Source organism: Panthera tigris, chromosome C2, assembly GCF_018350195.1.
Source record: "Panthera tigris isolate Pti1 chromosome C2, P.tigris_Pti1_mat1.1, whole genome shotgun sequence".
In the NCBI taxonomy this organism is placed as follows: domain Eukaryota; kingdom Metazoa; phylum Chordata; class Mammalia; order Carnivora; family Felidae; genus Panthera; species Panthera tigris.
In genome coordinates this window covers 67083493-67097285 of record NC_056668.1, presented here as the reverse complement: position 1 = coordinate 67097285, position 13793 = coordinate 67083493, and the positions used below count along the sequence as shown (strand labels likewise).

At 41.6% G+C, this 13793-nt stretch overlaps 1 protein-coding gene across 4 annotated transcripts in view; it reads right to left on the bottom strand.

The window, feature by feature from the left end:
• CD86 (CD86 molecule) overlaps positions 1 to 13793 on the bottom strand; it is a 67099-nt gene that overhangs the window by 33030 nt on the left and 20276 nt on the right. The window contains exon 1 of one of the 4 annotated variants that reach the window (XM_042956213.1): positions 9914 to 10272. The exons of 1 other annotated variant lie outside the window; for it this stretch is intronic. In XM_042956213.1, coding sequence (XP_042812147.1) covers positions 9914 to 9930 — 17 coding nt within the window. In that variant the 5' untranslated portion in view covers positions 9931 to 10272. Of the gene's footprint in view, positions 1 to 9913; positions 10273 to 13793 lie in introns of those variants that run through there. 2 more of the 4 variants (XM_042956212.1, XM_042956211.1) reach the window with 2 other exon arrangements.

Genomic DNA, 13793 nt, shown 5'->3' with positions numbered 1-13793 from the left:
AGCCACCCAGGTGGCCCCTCATTGTAATTTTTAAAAATTATTTTTTGGGGTGCCTGGGTGGCTCAGTCAGTTAGGTGTCCAACTTCAGTTCAGGTCATGATCTCACTGTGAGTTCGAGCCCTGCAACAAGCTCTGTGTTGATAGCTCAGAGCCTGTAGCCTGCTTCGGACTCTGTGTCTCCCCTCTCTCTACCCTTCCCCCACTCACACTGTCACTCTCTCTCTCTCTCTCTCTCTCTCAAAATAAATAGACATAATAATTAAAAAAATTTTTTAAATTATTTTTCATTCTGGTAAAATACACATAACATAAAATTTACCATTTTACCCATTTTTTTTGACAGAGAGCACACACATGCAAATGGGGGAGGGGCAGAGGGAGAGGGAGAGAGAGAATCTTCAGCAGCCTCCATGCCCAGCATGTTGTGGGGCTCAATCTCATGACTGTGAGATCATGACCTGAGCTGAAATCAAGAGTTGGAGGCTTAAGTGACTGAGCCACCCATGCGCCACCACTCCCCCTGCTCTTTTTTTGAGAAAAAGAGAGAGCGCATCTTACTCATTTTTAAGTGTACAGTGGTTTTAAGTACAATTACATTATTGTGCAACCATCATCACCATCCATCTCCAGAACTCTTTTCATCTTGCAAAACAGAAACTCATTACTTCCTAAGCACTAGCTCTCTATTTTCTCCTCCACCCAGGCCCTGGAAACCACCATTCCACCTTCTGTTTCCATGAATTTAACTACTCCAGGTACCTCATATAAGTGGAATCATACAGTATTTGTCTTTTTGTGACTGGCTTATGTCACTTAGCATAATTTAATCAAGGTTCATCCATGTTGACTGTATCAGAAATTCCTTCATTTTTAAGGCTGTGTGTATATGCCACATTTTGTTTATCCATTCATCTGTTGATGGATATTTAAGTTGTTTCCACCTTTTGGCTGTTGTGAAAATGCTACAAACATGGATGTACAAGTATCTCTTTGCAGCCCTGCTTTCATATCTTTTGGGTGTATAGTCAGAAGTAGAATTACTGGGTCATATGGTAATTCTATTTTTAATTTTTGAGGAACTGGCATACTGTTTTCCACAGCAGCTGCATACTTTTACATTCCCATCAATAGTGCACAAGAGTTGCAATTTCTCCACATGTTTGTCAACATCTGTTATTTTCTTTCCCTATGGTATTCATCCTAATGGATGTGAGGTGGTTCTTATTGTAATTTTATTTTTTTAATTTTTATTAAAAAATTTTTAAGTTTATTTATTTATTTTGAGAGAGACAGAGACAGTAGTGCAAGTGGGGGAGAAGCAGAGAGAGAGGGAGAGAGAGAATCCCAAGCAGACTCCACACTGTTGGCATGGAGTCCAATGCAGGGCTCAAACTCATGAGACCATGGGATCATGACCTGAGCCAAAACCAAGAGTTGGACACTTAACTGACTGAGCCACCCAAGCACCCCTCTCACTGTAATTAAAACAAAATTTTTTTACATTTATTTGTTTTTGAGAGACAGAGAGATACAGAGCACAAGTGGGGCAGGTGCAGAGAGAGGAGACACAGAATCCGAAGCAGACTCCAGGCTCTGAGCTATCAGCACAGAGCCTGATGTGGGACTTGAACCCACAAACCGTGAGATCATGACCTGAGCCGAAGTCGGACGCTCAACCAACTGAGCCACCCAGGCGCCCCTCACTGTAATTTTAGAATGAATTTCTTTTATTATGAGTTTGAATATCTTTTCAAATGTATAACAGATAAGATTTCTTGTTCCATGTACTGTCCATACATTTCTTTTACATACTTTTGAATCTTTGGGCTTTTTACAAGTTTTTCTTAATTTGTAGGAGCTCTTTAATATTTAAAAAATTAGTGTGAATTGGTAACTACTTAGAAAAGTAGAGCTTTATGACACTGAGTTGCAAATATGTTCAGTTGCTGAAGCACACAGTACGTGTTCAGTATGTGAATCTCACACTTGCTCCCAATTAATCTGTCTCTTCCTTCCAATGATTTCAATAGGGCACAGAGCTTGGGCATTATCTGTTGGGCCAGAGCTGACACCACTCAATGGTAGAGCCTAGAGAGTTCTCTGTTTGTTTCCTGTGCACTTCCTCATACTAAATCACCACCAGCATCCTATTTGTCATAGAAACTGAGGACTGGGAATCCTTTGATCTGAACTACGATCTACTATAGGAATCTCCCATTGTTTGCAATCCAAAAACCAGCATGTTTGACCTAGCCAAAGATTTGTTTTTCCTTGAGGTGATGTGTTGAACAGGGACACAAAATCAAATTATATTTCACTATAAATTTAACAAATCGCCTTTAATTCAAATTATCACATGAATCAGTATGGCCCAAGAAATCTTGGACAGATGGTCCCTGTAATTCATATATTGGGGAGAAACACTGCATATGACAAGGAAATCAATACCATTTTAACTTCTCTATTTGGAAATTCTCTCTTCCCCTGAGCGAAAACTGCCTCTCCTTAACTTCCTCTCATTGATACTGGTGTCACTCTCTGGAGCTATGCAGAGAAACCTTAATACACTTCTGCGAAAGCCCTTTAAGAATTTGGGGGCAGAGATTGCATCCCTCCTCAAAATCCTGGCCCAGCAGTGACAGTCTTTTCAGTAAACTTTACTAACATTAATTTGAAGATTGCACACTGTCCTGGACAATACTTTGGACATTTTGTTTGTCAGAGACCCTCGTAAAATATGGTGCTAAAATACTTGAGATTGACATGATCCTCTATACCCCATGTGAAGAATTTCTCTCAACTCTAGACATGGCGTATGTGTGAGGATGCAGGCTTGGGTTGGGAAGCCAGTTTCTTCAATGTTTTCAGCTCTGAAGAAGAGCAGAAATGTCACTGTTCCCTCAGGAATAAACTCTCAACCACAACCACAAGTCATTGCTTTCTCCAGAGGGCCTGAGAAGTAGATACTCTTGCTTTTGAAGGGAGCGAGCAAAAAGGGGAATGGGAGAGGAAAGAACCTAAGAATTTACGGGGGGGGATTCTCTGAGAAGAGATTTCTGTCAGTGGTGAGCAGAATAAGGTCTGTAGGTAGGTGAACTGACCAAAAATCTAATAGTAGGTTTTTGCCTCCATGTAGCTGGAGGCCCATTGTAGAAACCAAAGCAGAACACCTACCCTAGCACCCCACTTTCCCTTACTGTATATGCCTGGCTCATCATAGACCATGAGTGAGAGTCAGCTGAATGACTATTTACACTTTTATTCCTCACAGCCAAGTGGGATTATCTGCCCCCAAGTTATAGATGAAGAAACAGATCTGCTGAGAGGTTAAGGAACTTGCCCTAGCCACTCGGTAGTAAATGACAGAGTTGAGGTTTAAACCCACACAGTATCATTGTGTTCTTTTTAACACTGATAGAGTTCCTTTAAAAGTTCCAACCAGTTTCAGCTGTGCTGTGGGAGCAAGGAGAAAGGATTATGATTCCACCCACTCTTAAGGTAGCAGGGGAGCAGCACATCCCAAAGGCCAAGTGTGAAGGTGGCTCCTGGGATCGGAGTGTACATTATGAGAGAGGCAGGTGCTGTGATGGGGGTGGGAGGAGCCAAAAGGCCCTTCCTATCAGAAGAGTTTCTGTCCGAGCTTCTATTCATTCCACAAATATTACTTGAACACCCTTTCCGTGCCAGGCAGAGAATGTTCCTCTCCACTCCAGCCCTGAACAGGTTATCAGCGTTCTAGTGTGGACTTAGCTGCAGGCACAGGTTACTGTGTTTCAGCAAGTCTCACCTAGAAGAACTCTGGGGGAAATTCAGGTATTTGGGCAGAAAGAGGAGGGGATAAAGAAGGTATCTTTGGTGTCTCAGATCTGAAGGAGCATGTGGGATCTATTTCAGGCAAGAGGCTGTATGAAGGGAGGTGGGGTGATGGTGGTTAGCTAGAGGGTGGGACTGGGGAGTGCAGATATGATGTCACAGGAAGTGAGAGAAGAATTCAAGGTACAAGCTGGTGTCAACAAAGAAAACTGTTTTCTGTTTCACAACTTTATCTAGAGTATTAGCCATGATCAGGGTATCAGGAAAAATGCTAAGTTTGCTGGTGTCTAAGGAAAATTGTTTGATCATTGAGACCTTCTCTCATGTAAACATTTATTGAATTTACTCAGTGACAGCCTTGTTCTACAGGTTGTGGGGGATGTAAAGATGTGTGGGCCTTGGTCCCTCACTCAGTACTAAAAAAAATGATAGGGTGTACACATATAACTACAATTTAAGTTCTAGGATCAGTGTGGAAGGTGGCAATGCTTATCTCCTCCTGGCACATACAAGAGTCCTTGTTCTAAGCAAAGCAGGAGATGATGCTGCAGCCTCCATGGAGGGAAGATTAGGTCGGACTCAGTCCAGTACTCTGGGCCTGGTCCTTTGCCTTCTGTCAGTTCATCCTGTGACTGGACAAGTCAAGCTTGCTGTACTGGCATTGTGAGTGAAGTCCAGGAGGATCACAAGCTGCCTGGGGCCTTGGTTTGCCTCTGGTTTGACATGCTGCATGAATTACGTCTCAGAGCACCAGAATCTGAAGGTATAATTTTAGAGCAGCTATTATCACCTTTGAGCTACTGGGAGGAATAGGGTAGGCTTATTTCCTTTTTTATAAAGTTTCTGAACTACAAATTCCTAAGATTTCTGGGAATGGAATGTGTCTGAATTTTAACAGGGCCTCTGACAGGGTGTCTTGTGATATGCTTGAGAGCAATATGGAGAAATGTGGGATCAATATTATTAGTACAGTTAATGGCTGCAAAGCTGTGCCCTAATATCATTCATTCATTCAACAAATATTTATTAAACCAGGCATTGTGCTAGCTGCTTAGAATATAATAATGAACAAAACCAGGAACCTCTTCACATGGTTGGTTATAGTTTAGTGGAGGAGCAAAAGAATCACACAGATAGATGTAAAATTGTTAACAATGACAAGTGCCACATAGAGTTTCACGGTAATTTGAATGCCTATAATAGGACTAGTCTTAACTGAGATTTGAAGAATGATGTGATAGATTAAAGATGGACACATATTCCTTGTTACTCCTCCCATGAAGAGGTGAAGTCTAATCTCTCCTTAAATCTGGGCTGGCCTTAGAGACTTCTCTAATAGAATACAGCAGAAAGGATGTTTCATAAAAAGCCTTGAAGCTTCTGTTTTTCTTGGAAGACTCCATCATGGAAGATGTCCTACTACCCTAAGACCACCATGCCAAAGAGTCCATGCATTGATGTTTGGGTCAACAGTCCCAGCCGAATCCTGCCTTCCAGCCATCTCTGCCAAGCCACAAGACATATGAATAAAATCTTGGATTCTCTAGGGGTGCCTGGGTGGCTCAGTCAGTTAAGCGTCCAACTCTTGATTTTGACTCAGGTCATGATCTCACAGTTCATGAGATTGAGTCCCACATTGGGCTCTTTTCTGACAGTGTGGAACCTGCTTGGGATTCTCTCTCTCACTCTCTCTGCCCTTCCCCTGCTCATGCTTTCTCTCTCCCTCTCAAGATAAATAAATAAACTTAAAAAACTCTTGGAAGCTCTAGATCAGAGGTTAGCAAACATAGCCTGCAGACCTAATCTGGCCACCATCTATTTTTATAAATAAAGTTTGGTTGGAATGCAGCTATACCCATTTGTTTAATTATTGTCTACGGCTGTTTTTTCATTACAGTGGTAGAGATGAGTAGTGGACTGTCAGGCCTGCAAAGCTGAAAATATTTTCTATCTGGCCTTTTGTAGAAAAAAATGGTGACCCTTGCTCTAGATTAGCACCATCCACTAGAAATTTAATGCAACCACATACGTAATTTGAAAATTTCCAATAGCCATATTAAAAAATTAAAAAGATATAGGTAAAAATTAATTTTAATGATATGTTTTCTTTAATTCAGTATATCTAAAATATTATAATCTCAACATATAATCAATATAAAATTATTAATGGATATTTTACATTCTTTTTTCTGTACAAAATCTTGTAGGTGTTTTACACTTACAGAACTTAGATGAACTACATTTCAAGTGATCAGTAGCCACATGTGGCTAGTGCCTACTGAATTGGACAGGGAAGTTCTATACTAGCCCATTCACTAACTTAGTACCAACCACCAAGTGACTTCAGTTGATGCCATGAGGAACAGAAAAATCACTCAAAACCCTGCCCAAATTTCTGGCCCACAACATTGTAAGACAGAGTAAAATATTCATTGTTTTAAGCTGCTGAGTTTAGGGGCAGTTTTTTAGGTAAACATAACAGATTGAAAAGTGCCAGATAGGTGAAGGGGGTAGCTTGGAAGGATTCTAGGCAAAAGGAACAGCAGGTGCAAAGGCACCACGGCAAGAAGGACATGAGGGAAGGTTGATGTGGCTTAAATGACTAGAGGGGTGGGAGACAAACCTGGAGAGGTCAGTGGAGGCCAGACCATGCTTATCTTAAGGGTCAGCAAAGGATTTTGGTGTTTATTCTGAGTGCAGTGTGAATCACTGAAGAAATTAAAGTGGAAGAGTGACATAATCAGGTTTGTAGTTTGAAAAGATGACTTTGGCTACTGTGTAGAAAGTGGATAGTAGGGAAGTCAGAAGATGCCAGAAGACCAATCCGTTGACTATTGCAGTCATTTAAATGAAGAAGATGGTTGTTTGGTCTAGGGTGGTAGTAGCAGAAGTAGCAGTGGATAGGTTCAAGTGATATTTAGGATTATAATTGACAGGATGTGGTGATGGATTAAGTATGGGAGATGAGAATAAGGTATTAATTGATTGGTTTATTTATTCGTTCATTCAACTGAGTGTCAGGAATCACTCTTATTTAATAGACTAATACAGTGGATGCTACAGAGTTTTTTTACTTTTCACTTGCACAAATAATGGGAAGTTCATTTCTTTAAGTAAAGTAGGATAGCTTAATGCAGTCTGGTATGTCAGATGAGTTTATATTTGATGTGATAGAAAATTGAGAGTTTGGGACTGATGGTCTGGAAGCAGAAAAATTATGTAATGAAAGTTTAAAGAAAATGAGCCTGTCAGTGGTCTGAGGAAGGGGTGAGGGCTGGTATCAAGAAAGCCAATATTAACTCTCAAAGACCTCAGATGAAGAGGCTGAACCAGCATATGGACGAGAAAGAGAAGAGCATGAGCGACACCTTGATGAAAACGTGAACACTTCCTGGTGTCTGGTGGGCATAGATGATGGGCTATAGATGTGTCACCCATCTTGAGCTTTGCTAAGCTCCCATGCCAAACATGTCTTTTTCTAGCTCACGCCGGATCATATGTCTGACTTGGTCTCCAATCTCTTCTTGGAGCAAATCCTCCTGGACTCCCATTTGTGGAGATTTTTCATACCTAACACTGCCTTAATTTGATTAGGTGTCCTTTCCCATACCCATTTGGGAGCACAATGTTTCCACACAGATATGAGGGGAACAGCATCAAAGATGAATAGGTACAAAGAAAAAATATCTATGTAGATTCATATGGGGGAGAAGGCTGCTTTTATTCATTCCCTGATATTGTAGGTAACTAAAGTATTAAAATTAAGAGTCCATTCCCCTCACTCCCGGAAGAAGGAACGTACATAGCATGGTTAGCTTTCCAATCTCCTTATAGCAAGTTTGTGTACAAGACATATGCCCAAAAATCAGATATTTTTGAGTCAAGGAGCATCTCTTTTCCAAATTATTAATGGTTTTGGAAACCATTTTTTCCTTTTTTGCCAAAAGGTGCCTGTGGGTAAGCATCATGCAAAGTTTTACAGGTGAGTCTGTGCACATCTGGTCAAGGGCTCTGCCTACCACAAATAAGAATCCAGAACTCACTAAAAGGCATTTATGCCAATCATGGCCCCTTAAGAGGGCCCCTTCCTGTTGTCTCAGAACCAGAACCATGGTCAAAGAGAGAAAGCCAATGTATCAAGGGCACAATTTGAGGGACGTCCCCTCTCCCCATTCTGTGTACCAGCCCTACCCTGGTGCTTGGAATTCCCAAATTACTCATTCCTTGGGTTTAGGCATTTTTGAAAGCCCCTATTAAAATGCAAATGCTAGCTAGAAGGGAGAAATGTTTTCTGTTTTTAGCCATTAAGAGTTAAGTTCAAGTTAATGCAGCTAAATAGGAAATGGAACTCAGAAAGAAATCATACTCCTAAAAAGAGGGAGAATAGTGAATGGGAAGTTTCCTACCCTGATGGGGAGATGGAAAGTGCCGAAGACATATTTTTCTTCTACATATATTCAAAATGGTGTGTATTTCCCAACCTCAGCCTGAGTATACTCTGATGTATGGTTTAGAAACTAGTCTCTATATTAGGTTAGAGATGAGGATAAAGGTTCAATAAAGGATTGTGCACCTAGCCTATGGCCCTATCCTTCTGTACTGCCCCCCTAAACCACTCTTATTTGCCTGACCATGAAAGGTGAATTGTCAACCCTTGCCTGGACACTGGATAACCACTCAGGAAACCTTCCTACTCCTTGCTTGTTTCAGACATGTTAGGTTCTTACTCTATTTCTTCACAGCTTCAGTCTCCTGGGAGAGGGACCCCCCAAACTTATTTCTCACCTTTTTGAAACATGGTATTTGAACCTTGATTTTCTCCTGAAGAATCTGGCTTAGCTCACTTTTTTACCTTTTATGCTCTTTCTTCTCCCACCTTAGCCTCAACTCCATAAAATCCAATTCTCATTACCACCAGGAAGAGATATCTGATATCCAGGGCTATTAGAGCAACCAAAGTATCAAGCTCAAAGACAGTCATTAAAAAGTGGGTACAATCACAAAAAGCCATTTCCTTCTCTTCAAAGCAGTGTTGCTATACAGTCATTTTAGTGTGACTGTTAACACTATTTTCCCACTAAGCTAAAAGCTTCAAGAGTACAAGGACCATGACTTTTATGCTCTCTGTTAAAACTCAGGACACAGTTAATCACTCAGATACATTTAGAACATGCTAATGAACAGAGATTTATAAAAAGCTTCCATTATACACAGGATAGCTCATGTAAATAGTATCAATGATACCTGCAACAGCAAACAGATGAAATAATATAGAACTGTGAGCTTGTGCACATAATTAGACTCATTTAAGTCCACAGCCTTAGTCCCAAGATTGAGGTTGCATGTCAGAGGAATAGATCATCTCCCTAGTTATTACAATTTGAGAGGAGTGGGAAGTTCCCTTGGCCAAAAATTATTTTCACCTGTCTCTCCTTAAATAACTATTAGTGGAGGCACTATTTTAAGCCTATTTGCAAATGCAAATATGTTCATGGTATACAGAACACGAGAAACCACTGCATGGGCTCTTTTTGGACCTAAGACTTTCTTTTCAAATGAGCTATTGGTCTCTGGTGCCAAGAGGAGCCAATATTGTGAGGGGCATTTAGATGGGAAGAAGAAATGGAGACAAAGAGACGGGAAGAGAAAGGCCAAATAAGAAAGCAGAGACCACTGCAGAAGCTGTGGGTTTTGCCCCAGTTTTTTGAACTTCTCACTGGCACAAGGGGCTCAGGCAGGGCCAGCATCCTTGGATACTTTCTCCTGCAGTGGAGCTCGTTGGAGCCCCCAGCACCCTGAGGCCAAGGGCAGCTGTTGGTTGTTTGGTAAGTGGTGCCTTCTGTTTCCTGCCTGTCCTGTCTCTTAGCTCACCAAAGCAGACAAAGGATCTGGATGGAAGAGACACATTTCTATAATGTCCTACCTCCAATGTAGCCAGTCTCAGAATCAAGCCTGATGGTCAAAAGTTTTATGCACGTATTCCACAACCCTTCTTACCCACTCCCTTGCCAGCCATCAGCCCAACCTCTGAACATCTGCCCCAGATGTAGCTTTATCAGACACCAAGCTCCCAAAGCATACAAGCTTCATAAGAACATACCTGTCACAAATGCCCATCCACTGCAGCTCCTAGAGACCAGATGTATAAGCTCAGTGACATTCCCGAGGAACACAGAAACAAGGTGTTAAGAATAAACGATGAGGAGCCTTTGTGAGCTCCCCATAACTTCCTAACACTCTTTGTAGAGAAAGAAATAATGTCAGGGCTGAGACTAGAACTCAAATGCAGAAAGGGGAACTGACAAGAAAGAAATAGCACCACAGACAGGGGCTGGTTCCAGATAACTTCTGATGGCAGGTGGGCATTTCCACCGATGAAAATGACTACAAATGCACTGGCGGAGAGTGAGTGAATGTAAAGCCCTGAGGAAACTCCCCAAAGGCAGCCCAGCCACAAACATGACAAAGACTAACAGAGATCCAGGAGTGTAGCCTTTGAGTCCCATAGGTGAAGGTTCAGCTCAGTTTAACAAGTGTTTTATGCAGCAGCCATGTACCAGGTACTGTTTCCGGCTTGGCAGGGCTGCAGGAGGCAGTCTGCAACCACAGAGCCCAGAGACTGGGTATTTTTTTCTCACCCCACCCCCCTACAAACCATTCATTTGAGTATATCTCCATGGATCCTGCTAGGAGCCAATTAACATACACAGCTTGTTTTTAAATTATCCTCATCTAATCCTAATTATCCTAATGTAGAAAATTTGGCCCCTATTCCTGGAAGTAGGTGGTACTCGAGTCTGGGGACAAGTCACCAGCAGAAGAGTGATAGGTGTGTGAATGCCAAGTGGATTTTTCCAAACCTAGTGCTTCGAGAGGGACAGGCTTCACACATATAATCCTGATCCAAATGTATGGCTTCTTTTCCTGATCCAATCAGGCCCTGAAAAGCCCTCTGCTCAGTAGGGGGGGTGGGGGCAGACGTTTATGCGCCTCTGAGCCTGCAGCATTTGCATTCGGGAGAGAAACAGCTACCTGTGAACCTGCCTCCTCTGATCTCTTGGTGGCTAGCTGGGCCCTGCAGGACTAGAGAAATTAAAAGTAGCAAAGGGAGAGCTGTTTGTTGTCTGGGTTGAGAAGAGCACCCAAGCAAGCACATGTGGTGCAGGGGAAGTAGCATAGCACAGGTTTGGAACTGGTAGTCCAAGGTCAAACCCTGGCTTGACCACCGGGCCCTGGACAAGTTATTGTCCAGGAGATGTCTAAGATATCCAGATGTCTAAGTTACATCTCCCCATTTTAGTCTTCTCATCCAGGAAATGTGACCAGCATCCTTGATGCATTGTTCTGAAAAACAAATGGGATCTTGCATGTACATCACCTGGCACAGAGCATGATATGCAGCTATTTAGTCTTCATTATTACTTTTCTGTTTTCCTGCCAGACTTTACAGTTCTGACTTTGACCTTTGCGCAAAGTTGATCCTTAATCACTGGAAAGGTGATGATCATTCTTCCCAAAACAGGTCTGTAAACTCCTCACCTTCCATCCAGGGTCTCTCAAACCCAGAGGGCTCTTATGTGGGTCCTGGGCCCTGACTCATAGGGTCTTCACTTCCTCTCAGCGATTCTCTGTGCATACCTTGGAAACTTCATCCTTTACTCGGATAGGCACCACCTGGGGTTTTCCTCTGGATTTTACAATCATATATATATTTTTTTATTTGAAAGGGTCCATTTAGTTTCCTTATTGTAACACATGAAATTACCCATGTATCAGAGCACAGGAGAATTAATTTACATACCACTCCATTTTCAAGTTTCCTTCTTTTCCTTATACTCAGCAGTCAAAATATCAGATAGGCTAAACTGGAAAGTCTTGCTATCAAAATATTTAGAATAGTATTTCCCAAACTTCAGTCATTCTAGCTACTAGTACCACTTCATATCCATGTAAAAATCTGTATTATTTTTTATGCACTCATTTTATTCTTGACTTATTTTAAAAGGAATCTTTATATAAATACTAAAAATTTTAAAGAGCAGTATTATTTACCAAAAATAAAGGGTGAGTTCAAACTCTGTGTTTGTTCAAACCTGTTGTTCAAACTCTGGCCCCACTAGTTAATACCTGTGTGTTCTTGAGGAAGTCACTTAATTTCTGAGCCTTAGTTTCCTCACAGAGGTAATATTAAATGTCTCATAAGCTTGTTGTGAGGATTAAATAGGAAGACACGTATATGGTGCCTCACACAGATCCTGGCATACGGTAGGTTATTTTAAAAAAAAGTTTTATTGTTTTCTCTTTTCCGTATCCCTTCTCTCATCTCCTTATTTCAGGTCCTGATTAGAGTAGTATCCAATGCACTGTAACAGAAGTAATGGAAGATAAGTAGTGAGGCAGGCAGCAGAAATAAAGGACAATTCGGGGTCACGGAATTCTCTAATTCTATGAACTAATTAGCATTGCAAGGTTGTTTCAGGGACCTCAAAAGTCATTTTAGTCTCTCACTGAAGCAAGGACTCCCCTCGGTGTTATCTGTAATAGATGGATGTCCAGTCTTTGCTTTCTTACTTATGTTGGAAAACTCACTACCTGATATGACAGTTATGAGAGAAAGGTCTTCTTTATAATAATCCCAAATCTCCCACCACTCACTCCCCAGTCCCCTAAGTGTCCCTGTCCTGTTTTCTAAAACTGCCAGGATATGTATTTTTACCCCTTCACATGGAACCCTCCAAATAATTGAAAACAGATATATCATAAGTTTCCTCAGTAGTCTTTTCTCTCAGCTACATATTATCAGTGTCCTCAACTGTTCCTCATATAATGTGGTCTCTAGAACCCTAACCAGCTTGGTGGTTCTCTCACTGGCACCTGTCTCCCTGAATGTGTCAACATACCTCTTTGCAGAAAGGGCTTACAGAATGAAATGGATAGTGACAAGATCACTTTCACTAATGAGTCAGAGATCAAATTAGCCTGTACACAGTTGTACTGGAGTGGCTGACCATGATTTTTTTTTTTCAAATATCATGTCACATCACCACCTCTTGGCCCCATCTTATTTGTATGTCAGTGTTCAGCCAATCAGAATTACTCTGAATCCTCTTTATGTCTTTCATTGTACTAGTCATCCCTCCAATCCTGTGTCACTCAAAAAGCTGATAAGGAGGCCTACCCAAGAGTCATCAGAGCCAAGCATGGACGGGGTTCAGCAGTGATGGTGGTCAACAGTATCAAATGCTGAGATGAGGTTAAGCAAAATGAAGAAAATCAGTTCCTTGTGTTTAGTGAAGAGGAAGTTACCAGTAACCTCAGAAAGTTGCTTTCTGTGTGGGGCTGCTTCCTCCATGCCTCACTCCCAGATGTTCTCATGTCTGAGGAGGCCAAGGCTACAAGAAAAAGCAGCCGGAGGGGAGTGGCTATAGATGGTAGCTGGGTTGGGGGGAAGAGATATTCCCCTGGGACCACATGGTTAGGATTTACTCTGAGGGTGGAGGGGCAAAGCTAGAAACTTGTGGGCATTTGGAAAGATCCAAACACTTAGCTGAATTTTCCAATTCCAGCTATATATTTGTTTGCTATACATAAATGGCTTCCCGTGGCCACCAGTCAAGAAGCACTCTAAAAATATTCTAGGTGGTGGTGGTTCTAATATAGGACAAAATAATTTCCACAAATAATTATAGAGGCATTACTTATCGAAATGTTAATTAGCATTTGTTTTCTGAGATTTCTTGACACATAGATTTTTGCAGGGGAGAAAGCAGAAGTGACTTAAAGTCAAAGGCACTTTTGGACTTTTGTGAAAGCTCATGGAAGAGATAATATAGATGTCCTAAAAGGGAAGAGAAAAGAGAGTGTTTTTGAGATGCAAGAGGAAGGAAGGGCAGAGTTGTTTGGGTCCTGTGAGCAGAGGGATCAAACAAAGCACTCTCTCTCAGTGCTCCCAAGGGGATAACAGTTTTGGGAGTGATGGC